Source organism: Ammodytes marinus (assembly GCF_949987685.1).
Source record: "Ammodytes marinus genome assembly, chromosome: 7".
Taxonomy (NCBI): Eukaryota; Metazoa; Chordata; class Actinopteri; order Uranoscopiformes; family Ammodytidae; genus Ammodytes; species Ammodytes marinus.
Window position 1 is genome coordinate 27910363 of NC_137211.1, and position 17311 is coordinate 27927673.

At 41.5% G+C, this 17311-nt stretch overlaps 3 protein-coding genes across 6 annotated transcripts in view; 1 reads left to right on the forward strand and 2 right to left on the reverse strand.

The window, feature by feature from the left end:
- trim33 (tripartite motif containing 33) overlaps nt 1-841 on the reverse strand; it is a 29860-nt gene extending 29019 nt beyond the window's left edge. For all 4 annotated transcript variants that reach the window (XM_080030413.1, XM_080030411.1, XM_080030412.1 and 1 more), the window contains exon 1: nt 230-841. In XM_080030413.1, coding sequence (XP_079886539.1) covers nt 230-833 — 604 coding nt within the window. In that variant the 5' untranslated portion in view covers nt 834-841. The remainder of the gene's footprint in view (nt 1-229) is intronic.
- A 1000-nt stretch (nt 842-1841) lies between these two features.
- bcas2 (BCAS2 pre-mRNA processing factor) lies at nt 1842-6942 on the forward strand. Its single transcript, XM_080031434.1, has 7 exons — nt 1842-2017; nt 4353-4445; nt 4536-4606; nt 5231-5392; nt 5489-5539; nt 5636-5716; nt 6107-6942. Exons 1-7 carry the CDS (start codon nt 1925-1927, stop codon nt 6231-6233), a joined length of 678 nt encoding a protein of 225 aa, XP_079887560.1. The 5' UTR covers nt 1842-1924; the 3' UTR covers nt 6234-6942.
- A 1414-nt stretch (nt 6943-8356) lies between these two features.
- Nucleotides 8357-15855, reverse strand: otud3 (OTU deubiquitinase 3). The gene is made up of 8 exons (XM_080030367.1): nt 15754-15855; nt 13474-13780; nt 11762-11910; nt 11241-11353; nt 11011-11133; nt 10431-10566; nt 9960-10147; nt 8357-9184 (listed from the first exon to the last, which is right to left on the reverse strand). Exons 2-8 carry the CDS (start codon nt 13677-13679, stop codon nt 9020-9022), a joined length of 1080 nt encoding a protein of 359 aa, XP_079886493.1. The 5' UTR covers nt 13680-13780; nt 15754-15855; the 3' UTR covers nt 8357-9019.
- Between the last annotated feature and the right edge of the window lie 1456 nt (nt 15856-17311).

A 17311-nucleotide genomic window follows, 5' to 3' on the forward strand; every position in this document is an offset into this window, starting at 1 on the left:
TTATTCAGTACTGAGTATTAGCCTGAAATTCAACTAAGCTTCAGTGACTGTAAATGATATGTCTAGGATCAACACCCTAGCTGTCACTTAGCCCAGCTCACCTCCCAGCAATCAATAGATTATGTGTGTCTCTCCACCGTTACAGACCCAACTTTTGACAGCAAAGCATGTCCACATGGGATGAGTCAGGTAGATCTATAGCTCCTCGTTTGTTGGTGATAAAACTTACCTATGTGCGTGTCCGTTTGCCCGTTCAGTCCAAGCCTCTGCAGGCTTATTTGCCTTTCTGGTTGCGGGATACATTTGAGGCAAAACGAGTGCAGACAAGGCAGAAGTTTGGGTTCACAGTCTCTTGCCTGAAGATTTTGTTTACACACAGCGCACGTATCCAGTAAATTAAGGGGAACAGGTACCGGCGTGGCGGCTGGAGCAGTAGGAGGAGGGGACATTTCAGTAGCTAGTCCGCTTACTGGAGCATCCACAACGGGCACTACTTCTCCAGCGGCCGTCGGCTCTGCATTGGTGTCGCTGCTGGTCGTTGCTGGGCTCTCGCCGTTGCTAGCGACAACATCGGCTTCGGCTTCCCCTCTAGTACCAGCAGTGCCGCCGCTGTTGGCGTCCCCTCCGTCGCTAGTGGGTGTAACGTTAGTTGCCTCTGTAGCGTTTCCCTGGGTCTCTGTTTCTTCACAGCCCGTTGTATTCGCCTCTATAACTATTACCGCATCACCTTCTTTCGTCTCCTGTTGCTCGTTATCCTGCCCTGAAGGCACTGGGTCTGTATTAGTAGACGGTTCCATTACTTCCATATCCTCCTCGCCTTTGTTATCCGCCATCTTCCTTCCCCTTGGAACCGCGGCTGCACGTCCTGCGTAAACTTCTCGTACACAGAAGTGCGCGTGACGTACTATGACGTCACGACGCGATCCAAAATATGTATTAGCTTGTTTTCTTTTTACTAATTTCTTTCGAGATGATGCGAAATTTCATTAATTAACAATCTGAATTTTTCAGTTTTACATTCTGCTGTTGTAAATAAAAAGACCATACAATGTAGGCCTACTAATCAAACATTTGTGTAACAGTATTGATGGTGATATATTGGTCAATTACACCTGCTATTAAATTGGTATTGCCACCTTATTATGTATTATTTTTAAAGTAATTTGCAATCAAAATGAGTTATCAAATATAAACTGACGTAATTAACTAAATATATCTGCACAAAAGGCTTTGTAGTGTTGGTAGCCTACATGAAGACTTTTCTGTAAGTTGTGATTCCATTAAGCAGAAAAAAATAGAGGAGAAAGTCTAGCGGCTGAATCCAGCTCAATGGACCTACATGTCCATCAAATGATCACCAAACAAAGAAAGTGCAGGTCTGTCTTAGAGTTTTTTTTTTCCAAGCACAATAGTAGGCTATTATTGTACAATATCTATATGGATTGTAAAGGGAAATATAACTGTGTGTTTTCTGGATGACATTGTCCAATATTTTTTTCCGGGCCCTACTAAAAAATGGGAACCCTGCTTAGCCGGAGGGCTAGATTAACTGCTGCTTATAGATGTGATATCAGCGCATGGTATGCCTAATTGAAGTTTTAACGCTTTAATTTGGTTGAATTTACATGAAAAATGCAAAATGATGCAAACCAAAAACCTTTATCAGACTACCAACTTTCCTATTTGGGTATTTTAACATATCTTCCCGTCACAGCTTGGCTTCATCAGGCTGCGGTTTCATTCCACTCCACTAGATGTCACAACAACAAAAATTCGTGACCGCGGTACAATTTTATTTTGAAGGAAGGGACCGGAAAGCGTTTCCCCTTTGCTAGCAAAGAAGAGTTGTTTAGCTCATGGTTTAGCTGAGAGGAACACCATTCAAACAAACCGAAACAAACTCGTCCATATACACTAATTAATTATGGCCGGAACGGCATCAGTGGCTGGTGAAGTGTTCGTCGATGCTTTGCCATATTTTGACCAAGGTTACGATGCAGCAGGTGTCAGAGAAGCGGTGAGTAAACACTAGACTCACTTGTATCAGACAAGTCTTGCTAACTGCAGCGTGTTAGCTTTTATTTACTATCTATGGTTAGCTTACTATGCTTAACCTAGAGTGTTAAGAAAATATAGTAGGCCTACGTTTTTAGAAATATTATATATTAAACAACACATACTTCTATAAAGAATAGGTTATGCTTGTTCACACGTTGATATATTTGAGGTATACTAATATTTGGCATGGCTAGTTTGTGTGAAATATGTAGCCAACGCTAGTTAGCTCCTAACGTCTTGACGTCAGGAGCGTAGATCCTGTGCTCAGTCTGTCCGTGGGGGAAGAGAAAAATGAAATAAAGAGTTGTATCGGTGCTTTTGATAGCAGGCCATTTTCAATGTTCTATCTAAATGTCCAAATTGCTTTCTATTACTATTAGCACAGCACAATTATGAAAATAGTACAGTACAATACACAATATTATACCATGTATATAAAATACAAATAATGAAGATCTTCAAACTATTCGGACACAGGGCCCAAGTAACATAGACAGTCAACCTGTGGAACGTGGGACTACTTGCATATTTAGTTTGTTATCCAGCTGGTACACGCAGCTTGACACCATATCCACTTTCATCACAGTATACCTCCTACAGCAGCTTCCGCACTGGTATAAACAATAAGGCTGAGCAATCTATAAGGAATCAATTTTAGATCTTTTTATTTGAACTTTTGTCCTGTTATAATGGCTTTTGCATCCTTTATCGTACTCCTGCGTGGTTTGAATGCAATTATTGTAAATCTCTTTTAAAAAAAAACACCTGCCAAATGACTGCAATGCATCGTTAAAATAACAGTTTTTATGACAACATCCTGCTGTTCATTGACTCGGGTTGCTGTGGACACATCTTGGTCCACGTTCTGTTTATATTATATCTTTTAAATCCTTAGTTACGTGGAAAATGCAGGTAACCATGTAAAACCGTTCTCATTAGATCCTTATTTCATAGTTGCAGGAAATGTGCATCACTCTTTAAAATAATGAATGCAGTGGAGTTTTTTTTGTACAATACCGTGACCCCAGTCAGCTGTGCATTTAAAGTACGTTGAGAGCTTCGCCATGGGAACAGCTAAATATCAAGCAGATATTACTTATGTTATTAAGTTCTCTTCGTTATTTAATGTCAAAAGGTCTGTTATACAGATATGTTCTGAATTGTGTCTCCTCTGCTCCCATCATATTAAAACGAATAAAATTAAGACGTCACATTCTTGTGGTAACTACAGGAGAAGATGTAAGAACATTTATTAAGGGCTCAATTTGCCCATCATCAAATATAAGTCTTAGACCAGTCTTACAATTTTTATTAATGTGTGTATGCATTATAAAGCTGTGCAGACTCTTCTCCAAGCTCATGTTTTAACATGTCATGTCAAGCTGCACTAGTCAGTCGGCATTCACTGAATTCTTTGTACATTAGTCAAGATCCCACTAATGAAAAAAAAACAGGTTCTACTACGGTACACTCCAATAATAATACCTCATGAAAGTAGAGGGTACAGCTACAGCATGTGTGAAACGCTGTAGGAGAGTTTAATTGATTTTTTTTTTCAACGTTCCCGGCTCATTTATTTTGTGGTCAGGTCTTTTTTTTTAGTTCGGATGCATCTATCGGTCCAATGTAATAGCGTAATAGCCTAATACAATCTTAAAAAGCCATTTGGAGAACTGAGAGCTGGTTTGAAACACTGCAATATGCTGCCGGTGTCTCACTACCATTTGAAAACAAACAGTGGTAGTTTCGTAATGTCACACCTGCTTGCTACGTGCGGTTCAGCTCGACACTGTTTGCTTCCTGTTTAGGGAAGTTGTTATTTTAAAGTGCAACAACTTGGCTCACAACTGGAAAATAAAATAACCCTAGACACTAGACACTAGGCACTGGCAGGCAGCATCCTTAAACATCAACAATGGAAGCAGCTTAAATTTGCCTCGGGACTTGCAAGAAGAAACACAATTAATATATATTATTAATATATAATACAACATGACATTTGTTTGGGATTTTGCTGCAGAGGCAAAGCAACTAAAATCTTGATCAGGCTGAAAATAATTCTATTTGGAACGCCTTTTGATTCCGTTAACAATCTCCTTTTGTACTTTTAGTACTTCATAGTATTATGTATTTTCAAGTGCATGTGTTGACTCACTTCCAAAGTGCAAAAATCACCTGGGGAGTTTTAAACCATAGTAAAAATGGATAGACAGTTGGATTTCTTGGTTGCTGCAGTGCTATTCCTGTTCACAAAATATATATAATTAAAACAAAGAATGATCTCATGTCTTCAGGCTGCAGCGCTGGTGGAAGAGGAGACCAGAAGATACCGACCCACCAAGAACTACCTGAGCTACCTGCCCACACCTGACTTCACCACGTTTGAGGTGAAGTAGACCCACCATTCTGACCCTCTGAACACACTCACAGCTTCAGCCAGGAATAACAGTATTTCTTGTTTCTTTCTCACCCTTCAGACAGAAATCATGAGGAATGAATTTGAGCGGCTGGCGGCTCGGCAGCCCATGGATCTACTGAGCATGAAGAGGTAAACATGGCACACAACAGGAGCTTGTGTTAGTGCTTAGGGCAGCAGAACATATATACAGCTCTGGAAAAAAATTAAGAGACCACTCCAAAAGTTCAGTGTCTCTCGTTTGACTATTTATAGGCATATGTTTGAGTAGAAATTAACATTTTTGGTATTCAACTCTAAACTACTGACTACATTTCTACCAAATTCCAATACATTTGTTTTTATTAAGAGCATTTCTATTAAGTATTAAAGAGATAAAGATTTAAGAAAAATCCAGACTGGTCTCTTAATTTTTTTCTGGAGCTGTATATATAGACAAGCCAGTTCTGTATGATGCATCCAATACGCTGATGATCGTAGTTTAGCCCAAATTTGTGTGGAGGATATACAAAGGCATTATTTGATTCTAGGTTATTTACTTTAGGGTTGTCCTAAGTTCAGTTGAAATACATAAGGTCATTGTGCTGCCGCTGGGCAAACATCATGGTGTGGTGACTGAGTTTGAAAACACCCAGATCCTCTTCCATCACATGACTGAATGAACTATGTTTTAGCTGCAACACAGTTTTTATTAATCAATGAATTCATTCAATATGTTGACCATTTTAATCCACCGTTGTTCATTTTGCGGTGTAGATATGAGCTTCCCGCCCCCTCGGCAGGACAGAAGAATGACATCACGGCGTGGCAGGAGTGTGTCAACAACTCCATGGCCCAGCTGGAGCACCAGGCCGTCCGCATAGAGAACCTGGAGCTCATGTCGGAGTATGGAACCAACGCGTGGAAGTTCTACAACGAGTATGTGCCACTTATCCCTCACTGTTACTCACTGTCATCATTTTACTCTATCAAGACTACTAACTACTAACATTCTATCTGGTCTTCCTCCTTCAGTAACCTGGCCTTCATGATCGAGATGGCTCAAAAGGAACTGCAGAAATTCAGGTGAGCAGCACTCACTGGGACATTTGTGCTGTTTGGAATGTTTCCTAAAACCACGTTTCACATGTTAACCGGTTCCATTTTTTTTGTCTCGCACAGGAAGCAAATTCAAGATCTAAACTGGCAGCGTAAGAACGATCAGTTAACAGGAGGAGCCAAACTGCGCGAGCTGGAGTCAAAGTATGTGGTTTGAGCACTTAAAGGTGGAGTCGGTGATTCTGGAGAATGCTTGTACCTGTCTGTACTGTGTGTGCGCTGGAAAAAGTCCAGTGTAAACACTGCGTTGGCTCTGTAAACGTGCATGTTACTAGCTACGGTGGTCCTCCTTTGTCAACATTCCCTTTGTTTACATACCAGTTTACAGAGCCTAAGCTGTGTGTCGACACTAGATTTATTTCAGCGCGCACACACAGTACAGAGGTAGGTTTTGAAAAAGAGTGTTTTCGAAAAACAAGCGTTCTCCAGAATCACTGACTCTACCTTTTTTTTGAATAAGTTTGTCACACTGCATTGGGAGTATGTACGTTAGATGTTCCTCCATTTTAACACGTGTATTCATTCCTTCAACAGCTGGGTGTCTCTGGTCAGTAAGAACTACGAGATCGAGCGAGCCATAGTGCAGCTGGAGAACGAAGTGACCACGCTCAGACAACAGCAGGGGGACGAGAACAAGGAGAACATCAGACAGGACTTCTAGAGCAGCTGCTTAAGCCCTCATAGCACTGAGCTACACTGTAGACTGATGACACGCGCTCAATCTGACTGAATGCCTCTTGTTTGACCGGGGATAAGACCCAAGTCAAAGTTACCTGTATGGAGGAGTTTTAGTGTGACACTGCTGATGTTCAGCCGCGTCATCACATAACTTTGACATTCAGAGAGAAGTGTCCAGAAATCTCAGTGACAACACACATTTGACCAGACCCATGCCTCTGTGTCTTCTACTTTAAAAAAACAGTGGTGGAATATTGGAGAATGCAGCCCTTCTATTTTCAAGGGGTCACATGTTTAAAGTGAGACGTATGTGTACCGTTTGCAACAACATGCAACACATTCATCTTTGTATAAATAAGTTATAGTAAGAAATCAAACATCTTTGGGACAAAACAGCCCATTATTGGTTTGGTTTTCTGCCTTTTTAACTTTATTTTCTTATTGTGCTACTGTTATGCTAGCCCTAGCATCAGCAAACGTTGCATAATCTCGCTTTAAAATGTACTCTTTCACCAGCCCAATGGTTTCAGTGTTCAAGGCTACCATCTACCATCACAGGACTGTCTCAAGACTTATGTGTACATAGTTTGTCGAGTCTGTTGAAAAACAAGATGCATCTCTGTGGGTCCAGCCTTGATCACCGTTCATGTCATTTTTTTATGCCGTTTTAATAAAATGAACATTTTCTAATATTTCTTGGTGTGACTTTTTTTTTTTTACTATGGGTTGCCAAGGGTTCTTGAAATCCATAAGTCTGTGAATTTAAGAGCACAATAAAAAAGGCCTTAACATTTTAATATAGACAAATGAGATAGGTGATAAATGAGTTTTGTGCAAGGGGAGATATTGGACTTATTTTTACTTTTATTTTTTTTGTAAGTAGGCTGCCGTTAGCAAGTGTGGGACTTTTTTTTTTTACAGGGACAGTGCACAATTTAAAAACAATTGCACCAGAGTTAGCTAGTAGCTAATTTGCATCTCTAATGGCTTTATTCTAGTCCCATTTGTCTGACAAATGATCAAGTGAATGCCCAATGAAGCGTTGGAAAGAGTGTTAAACATTCAACTGTATGCTAAATCATTAGACAGCTTCCAGTCAAACCTAGCTGGGTTTGGTCTGTTAATCTCCCATCTAACGTAGTTTAATAATTACACTTTGACTACAATGAACAGTTTGACCGCACATGAGTAAGCCAAAAGATATATCTCTAATTAGAATAACAGCCAGTCAAATACATGATTATACTGTAACTGATAGTAAGACTAGGCAAACATTCAATACTGGTATTCATCATTACATCCCTACCCTAACCACTGACACATCAGCATAATACGATACAACGTCAGGACACCTAAGCTTCACTAAAGGACTGTGTAGATAGAACATAAAGACTTGGGAGAAGAGACACTCCAGGCGAAATTTTTTTTTTTTTTCAAGTACTGGTCAATTTTGAGATTTCTCTATTTTGCTTTCATATTAGTAAAAATAAAAAGGTCCAAATGTTTATTTAGGTGTTTATTTGACTAAACCTTGTCTGTTTGAATTCGAATAGGCTATTTATCCTATACAGCCATCTTTAACTAGCCTGGTTCTACCAGACCATCGTACTTCATTTCATTTGTACAGAAGGTCTGGAATCGCTCAATTGACAAACGTTAACTCACTTGAAGGCGGGTGTCTGTTGAAGTTTAAAACTATTGGATCTGCCCAGTACCACTCTGGATCTGCCAACCAACCATGTCATGTGCCGGCTTCTGAGCCACTCCTTCTGTTCGCTGATTGGACCGGCAGAAATCTGTCCGGAGAAAACTGGGAGAAAACCCAAGAATATACCGCACACCCAGACTGACTACTGAAGGGAAATGAAAATTGAGCGGAAGTAGTAGGCGGGCGGTGCCAGGCTAATCATTAAAGGCCATAATCCCAACATTAGTTTTTTTTCCAATACCGTGAACCAAAACTTCTCATTATCATTCCTAACACTATTCTGAAGTTTTCATAAGGATTTCTAACTCGAACCATACCTTTTAAACGTGTTACAATGATGATGGAACATTTCAAGAAGTAACTTTACAAAAACATTAAAATCATGACTTAATATGATTTATTGCCACATTCCTTACAGGGTGTGCGTGTCAATCACTCATCTCCCACTCTTCCTCTTTTTCATCCTTCCTTTTGTCAGATGAAACAAATCGAAATGATCTAAACGTCTGAACAAACGTTATTAACTCAATCTGGTGACCAATCAAAAAAAAATTCAAAAAAAGCCCAGCATGTGCTCGAGATTATCTGCATGGTTGCCATGGAGAAAGCCAGATGTCCAGCAGCGTAGAAAGGGTTAGGGCTGGGTAGGGGGGGGGGGGGGGGGGGGGGGGTAGTAGCGTGGCAGGTAGAACCAGATCTGCTGAGTTTTTTATACATAAACACCTACACCAACTGTGGATTGAGCTAAAAATCCAAACCAATCAAAAGTCACCCAAAATCATGCTCTTTCACTCTTTTACAACTCTCCCACACACACACACACACACACACACACACACACACACACACACACACACACACACACTTACACACATTTGCAGGCACCGTTATACCATTTGCAAAGAAAACAATAGGGTTCTCTGTTGAGGGAAAAAGTCACCCACTGTGACTGATTTTTCACTGATTTCGAACTATGTGCAAAACGTTTTGTGGACAGCGTCAGCCACCGCGTAGCTAAGAGTAGCAAGTGTGGGCTTTATTTTGGCCATGCTCCAGGTTGTTTATATACTGAGAGTGTTGAGGGCTGGAACTAGAGTAACAGTCTCTGGCAGGTTCTGGTTCTGGTCCTGGCTCCCTTTGCCCTGGAGGAACTTCTGCCGATGCCGGTCCTCCTGGCGCTTCTTCTTCTCCTGCCTCTGCTGCTCTTTCCTCTGCTTGTTGGATACCTGGCCATGAAGGGAAACCAACAGTCTGGGTTTTTGAACTCGGTTATCACACTCTTCAGCCATTCTGGAGAAAGCTTTTTTTGTCAAATTCATTGAATATCTCCTCAAAATCTGTTACCTCTCTGTACCTGATAATACAAATCTTGGTTAAAGACCTAATTCACCGGTGGACATATGAATATATTGAAAATATGGTGTATTGAACTCTGAGATCCTATGTAGTACAAATGAGCAAACATTTTAGAAATCGGTTCATCCTAGCCTGAGAAAAGGCAGAAAGAGTGTTTTATGGTCTCAGTGTCCTAACCCTACATTTTCCCATGTGTGACATGACACATGGGAAAAATGTAGGGTTAGGATTAACAGGACAGCTGGGCCAAGGGAAGACTGAGGGAAGAAAAACCTCATTCATTATATTATAATAGCAATTGTATAATGATAGAACGCCGGTTCCGTATGGGTGAAGTATTCCTTTAACTGAAATGTAAACAAAAAGGGGACGTAAACAGAGGAGGCTCACTGTAACTAGCAACAGCCGTATACAGGCTGTGTATTAATAACACTGGACTTTTTTTCAGCACATACACAGTACAGACAGGTAGTGTGGTTCGTGAGGAGATCTTTACTGATCATGACTAAAAGCATTCTCCAGAATGGCTGACTCCATAGAGTCAAAATGCAGTATAAATACTGGTTATGAATAAGGAAAACACTCAAATTAAATTAAAAATTAAAAATGGATTTCAATGATTTGGCTACATATATCCAAGTGTACCTTTGGTTTTGGTACGTTGCTGCCCTCTGCTGGCTGTCTGTGCTGACTGCAGTCTATGGCGGCCTCTCTGCAGGCTGAACAGGAGCCTGAGGAACACTGGCCCTGGCAGGACTGGCCCAGCATACAGCCAACAAGCCATTCAGCGTTGATGGTCGCCGCACTCAACTGGAGCAGGTTCTCCTCATCGCCTGAAACAGAATAGACACACATGAACAACCAGACAGTGTGACGTGATCTGTACTATTAATGTTCAAAAACAGTCTGCTTAGTACGGAGGAGTATTAGGGCCATGGGAGAAGGGGAAATGTTCTGGTAGTGATGTTTGCATGTGACCAAAGGGTCAAATCACACAGAAGAGGCTACGGTTAGGACTATACCTGGGTGAGTGGACATTGCCTTAATAACAGGCCTGTGTTTCTGGGATGAATGCATGATAGTTGTGATGGCTTTAATGCGCCTGAGTGGACTGACCCTGGATGCCTCGGTTCTTGATGGAGCTGAGGATGACGTTGTCCTCGTCTGAGCCCGTGGGAGAAGAGCTCTTGTGTCTGTCCCTCTGTCCGTCGCCAAACTCACGCTGGTGATGGCCTCGAGAGTTTTGCAGATTCTGTCAACAGCCATAGTGAGAATACATCAGACATGCATCAGTTAAGGGGTGCCTCAACAGGTGTTATTTTACAATCCTATTGCCCATAAATGTTCAAAAATCACATGACGCACTCTTGACATCTGAAGAGGAAGGAGTGGAATTAAAAGTGGACTCAGCGAATATAGAGAACGCTTGTTGTCAACATCACTTTTTTTTTGGAGAATATCTCTTCATGATCCGCAACCTGTCCGTACTGTGTGTGTGTGTGTGTGTGTGCACTGAAAAGAAATGTTGCTAGCTACGGTGGGCCCCTTTGTTATAATACCCTTTGTTTACATACCAGTCTACAGAGCCTAGGCTGTGTATTAACATCATATGTTTTTACACAGACAGGTATAAGATCGTGAGGAGATATTCACTGATTTTGACAGGTCAACTGAATGCCCATTATTCATCATATACCTCTATGCGGAGTGCAGCCGGGCTCTCCGAGTTGTCCCCAGTCCGCCTCACGCTGTCATAATGGTCTCCATAGCGATAGGCAATGTGTAGCTCTCTGCACATCTGCTTCTCTAACCCGTTTATCTGTAACCAGAACAGAACATGTAAAGAAACAGGGTGTTAGATGTAACATAGTAAATAGCCCCTCGGATGAAGTGATGTCATGTGGACGGCTGTCTTTCTGTCCCTACCTCCCACAGTGCTGTGTTGAGCTGATGGATGACCACTTTCACCTGTTGGCTGCGAGCGAAAGCCACGATAGCATCATTGCCAGCGAACGTACCGGGCTGAGAGAGGTTGGCCACTGTATGAGGGAAGAGACAAAGTGTGTTGGCTTGTGACACCTAAAACAACACAACCTCCATTGACACTGCTGAATCACCTTTGTGAGCGATTCAAGCAGTTTCCTTGTTTTTTTTTAAGTATCACATATTTAGAGGCCTGAAAAGGTCAAATGCTCCAGTAATTCTCAAATGAACCAAGCACCGATTAGAGGACAGTCTGGGGACCAAAACACAACATTATTTTACAATATTTTAACTGCACTGCAAAATGAACCCGTGGCCACCGAGGGTCATTGCGAGTTTTGTTGCTGGTCATAACTGTCTCCCAGTGAAATCCATGAACTTCCCGTGCACGGTAACTTGATAGAACAGTCAATTGTAAATGAGGCGTCAGTAAAAGTCTCTATTTTATTGGGTCCTTCACTCACAGTGCTGTGTGAAGGGCACGTCGTCCTCCACAAAGGGTTCAAAGTCTTGTCGGTTGGACATCATGTACTGGACGGTCTCCTGCCTCAGACGCAGGTGGCCCCGGGAGTGGCCCTCCAACTGGTCCCCTAGAGCCCGGAACAGGCAGTTCCTGAGGAAGAAAGGAGCAGGGTGACTGCTATTGTCTACACTTGACTTGCCTGTGATTAAATGAGTGAAGGTTTATTATGCTTCAATCAAAGGCTTGTACAGTATTACACTGGAGCATACATAGGAGTAGGCATTAGTTGGCAAGATTATGGGCGTTGGCCAATAACAATGACTTACGTCCTACAAATCACAAGGCTCCCAGACCTTCTAGACTAGTAGTAAACATGACTGATAGATACAAGGTGGTAAAGTCAACCAATTCAATTCCAATCTTGATTTTCCATTAATCTACACACAGGGCTCAAGACATTCTCCTTGTTATTTTCCCATCTCACACTGAACTGATGGTGTTGTCAGTCGGGGGAAGACTAAAGCCTTGTTCACACCGGACCTTATTTAGGCTCCCATGTTAACCGGTGAGACTGATCATACTGCATGCGTGTAAGCACTTCCCACAGGCATCTTCAGAGTGGCTCAGCTGTGCGCGTCAAGCAGAAAGACGACCGTGAAAAAGCCAAGGTCCAAACAACAAAAAGCCACGGTATGAAACACCAATCATTTGATGGTTTACTTTCTTTCTTTATAGATGCATTTATTATTTGTAAGCCCATGTTATATCAGGACAGTAGTTTTCCGTCTGTCTCTCTCTGCCTCAGACACACTGTCTTACAATAATTATTGTCTTGTTTTCATCCTGTCGTTTTAAATATCCACGGCCAATGCAACGGATACAGTCCTGGCAGTTCCTAGCCTGGTCCTACCAGACCATCGTACTTCATTTCATTTGTACAGAAGGTCTGGAATCGCTCAATTGACAAACTTGAAGGCGGGTGTCTGTTAAAGTTTAAAACTATTGGATCTGTCCAGTGCCACTCTGGATCTGCCAACCAATCGCATCACGTTTGGTCGTGACGTATATGACATGCGCCGGCTTCTGACTACAACTGAAACTGGAGCACGACCTCAACGTCATTGTTCTCAGCCACTCCCTCTATTCGCTGATTGGACCACCAAACATTTGGAGAAACCCGCGAATATACCGCGGACCCAGACCGACGGACTACTGAAGGGAAATGACAATTGAGAGGAAGTACGTAGGCGGGCGGTGCCAGGCTCGGCAGTTCCAACACCGTGTCAGAAATGACGCGTTCCAGTGTGAACACAAGAGCATGTGAGGGGCAGCAGTTCCTCAAGGCGGTAACCGCGCTGTGATGTGTTGTGTCTAGTGTGAACATGGGGAAATGCTGTTTCAACAAGGATGAGGACAGTCAGACTACAGCTCTAGTAACATGTATCTAGAATAAGCCATGCAGCTGCAAATAGTTTGAATGAGGGCTGAGGAGTAGTAGCAGGCATAGTAGGATGACACAGGGACATAACATCTTTACCCTTTGAAGACATGATACTCTTCTATCAAGGCATCATGCTTACTCACGGTGACATACAGCTGTCTCTAGCTTGAAAATAAGCTTTACGTACTGTATATATATATATAATAGGATTTTAGTGTTGCAGTGTCAGTGATGGTAAAGGACAACACAACCTTTTTTCTGGCTTTTCTTACCCATCTCCGGGAACTTCTCTCAGCCTGAGCCCCAGCGCCTGCAGCTGATTGGAGAAGCTGATAAACTCCGCCCCCTCGTCACAGTCCTGTGGGCGGTTCTTGCGGTCCTTGACGATGGCCCTGCGCGCCGCCCGCTCGTCCCTCTTGCGCTCCAGCTCGCCCTTCTTGTTGCTCCGCGCCGGCTTGGTCGTCTGCTTTCGAGACATGCTGGCTGCAGTCGTTCCTGCGGGCCAGCAACACCAAAATATGTCTTCTCACAGGGATGAGCTGGCACCTGCAGCGTCAACCACTGCCACACATATGGAGGCTATTTTGAAAAAAAGACACAGAGGAGAGGGTTGGCAAGTTGTTAGAATGTGTAGGCAATAAGAAATAGGCTATATTGTTTCATTAGAACATTTAAACATAATAAGGTTGTGATTAGCTAAAGACATTACAGTTTTTTACGATTGCTAAACCACAGTGGGCACAACTGGAGCGACATGTGCAAAACTCTAACAACAGTATGCAGAGCAGCGGTTCATTCGGACCAAACTGTAGATCGTTTTTCATTGCTTAAACACAATTTTCAAAACTCTACACACCTATCTTATGGCTTAACCACAGCCTGCACAACACTGTGGATTTCCAGCACTTTTTTTTTTCAAATGCTAACACACTGCTGCCACAACTGTAAACCACACATTCAAAACAGAATTAATGCCTAGTGGATTTCAAACACTGCAGATTGCAATTTCAATTGAAACACTAAGATGTCTTGTTTTAGGCTTGTTAGTGAACATATACAGTATAAAGGGAAAGCTCAAAAATATATTTTTGGGGGGAAATTAACCAAGGAAGACAGGTTGTTGGAGGGAGAAGAGTGGCAGTGAGAGTGTGTATGTGTGAAGGAAGACCTAGAAGACATAGAGCTGTAATGTCTGATGAAATACAGTAAGGGCAACACTGATAGACCCTGTTGTGAATCATGGTCTCGCATTGAGAGAGGCAGGGTTGAGAGTACAACCCAATCTGCAAAAATCTAAAGTTGCATCTGTAATACGAATTTTCCAGCAAACAAACAGCTTAGAGTTGCATCCTTACAGTAAATGACAACATTACAGGAATTGATTTCTGTATTACAATTATAGAATATTTACACAGATAAATACAACATTTGGAAATGTTTTCAATAAAATATACAAAATGTGTATCTATTGAAGCAAACTTCTGATTTTCATTTATTTTTGTTTTTCCAAAAAAAAATGGTATGTTATAAAATAAACAATTTCATGTGAAATAATTTCACCCTTTCATCAAAGAAAATATTATGTAATTTGTGTGAAATAACTCAAATTATTCAAACTGTAAAGATTAAAAGTTTGTAATTTGTGTATTGGGGTTTGATGCTAGTGTTTGTACCCTGAGCATGTTCTAAGTGACAGTGTGTGTTATCTCAATGAGGCTGGTTCATAGTGTTTGCTGCACTGAACCTGTTTTGCAGGTGAAGTGAGTGAACTGTTCAGCTCCAGTGACTGTTGGTAGTGCAGACTGTAGTTAGAGTTTTGCACATTGAGCTACAGTTGTGCCCACTGTGGGTTAGCAATCGAAAAAAACTGTAATCTCACTATAGTGTGTCCCTGATGTTGAAGCCATTTTTTTTTTTTGCCAAACTCCATTAGCAAATTTGACACTTTTATGCTGAGATGAGCATATGGATGGACAGTAGCATATATACAGTGAATGCTGTCTCGTTCAAGATGTAAATGATATATAAAGCAAGTATGTATCCCAGATGTGTCCCAGTGATATCTGGGCTTGCTTGGTTTACACAGTACGTAACAGGATGGCTGGATAGTATCGACAGCTGATCACACGACATAAGTGAAGTTGTGTTTCAGACGTTTGAAGAGTTAATTCTGCATCAAATACCAAATAAAACGTCTTCTATCGGTTAGTTTCACATCTCTAAGAGGACTTAATATACATTGTAATGTTTTCAATGAACCTAAGTATTAGTTCGCCGTGTCTCGTGATATACCCAGCAGACTAAATAATAGTAACTATGTAGCAAACACATGCATGTAGGCTACTAGGTGAGAAGCAACGTTAGCAGCTGGTTAGCACACACAAACGGAGTATTATCGGCCCTTATGTTAGCTGTGCGAGCTAGCAGCTAGCATTCACTGTCTGGATGTCAACCAGCATTACATAACAAGTCGTATCTTTTCAGCTCGTAGCTCTAACATTTCAGAAAAAAGTCACTGGACAACTTGACGCGGGTGATATACGTATATTTACCTTCAACAAGCTGCGTTCGACCACATATAACTTCGTTTCGTTTTTGATGTTTTCTTTTTGCCCGGAAAAGCTAATTGTAGTGCTTGTCCGTTTTGGTTTTTGTTTACAACCAAGCTTCCGCATACGTATGTCCGCGTACGTCAAAAACGTACGGAAGGCAAAAAGGGCCAAACTGCAGCGAAAAAAAAGTAAATGTAACATTAGGCAGATAGGATGCGGTAAGATAGGATAGGAACAGAAGGTCCATCCCCAATTAACCAAAGCAATTAGATGAATGCGCACAGATTGAACATTTTGAAGGAAAAAAAGGCTCATGTCATATACTTTCTATCTATCTATCTATCTATCTATCTATCTATCTATCTATCTATCTATCTATCTATCTATCTATCTATCTATCTATCTATCTATCTATCTATCTATCTATCTATCTATCTATCTATCTATCTATCTATCTATCTATCTATCTATCTATCTATCTATCTATCTATCTATCTATCTATCTATCTATCTATCTATCTATCTATCTATCTATCTATCTGTCATTAAATATTGAAGACTTTTTTGTTTGTTTTTAATTGCTTTATTTTTCAGGGACAATGCACACCAATCAGTGTAAGTGAGCCAGGGTAAGCCTGAGGGTAGTTTTCTCGGGGCGACGTATGAGGTCGACTTAGGCTTTTGAAAATAAATGTTGCTTCTGAAAAAATCACTCCACCTTCTGTTCTCCTCAACTCTTGGAACATCTACTCACCACCAACTCCTCCCGATGACTCTACACAGCTGGTGAAAATAATGTGGGGGAGGAGTGGGCTGAAACGCAATGCACAGGATATCTGCTATGTAAAAAGCCTATCAGCAGACACACTGAGACACACAATAAAAAGCCCACATATATATAGCCTTGAGACATAAAACTGCATTGGATAAAAAAGAAACAAGCTGTTAAACTATATTCTATCTCCTGAAATTGGAAAGAGAAAACAAATTTGTACCAAACAAACTGGCATAGAAGTAAACAGGACATACACGTGCAGAAGTCCGCTGTGTTGGTGTGTGGTTTACTGTAGAACCTCATGTGAGTGAATGTCATCCCTCACTGTGGGAGCACAGATGTAATGGCCTGAAGGCTATCCATGCAGTTGTGCGTGTGCGGCAATCAGTCACCTGAATGAAACAGGGGAGTAGTCAGCCAAGCGTGGGCCACATATCATTGTATCTAGTGTGTGCGTGTGTGTGTGTGTGTGTGTGTGTGTGTGTGTGTGTGTGTGTGTGTGTGTGTGTGTGTGTGTGTGTGTGTGTGTGTGTGTGTGTGTGTGTGTGTGTGTGTGTGTGTGTGTGTCAGTCCATGGCACTTCAAACCATTACATTATGTATAATAGGAGGAAGTGCTTTTATTGATACAAGGCATATATTACATTATTTCAAAGAGGACCCCTTTCAACCCATTCCACAACGCTAAGTTACTATCAGATGTTTAATATGTTAAGGTTGTTTGGATTGGACCTGCAAAACTATACGGTTATAATCTCCAATGTAAAGAAATATACGGGTAAAC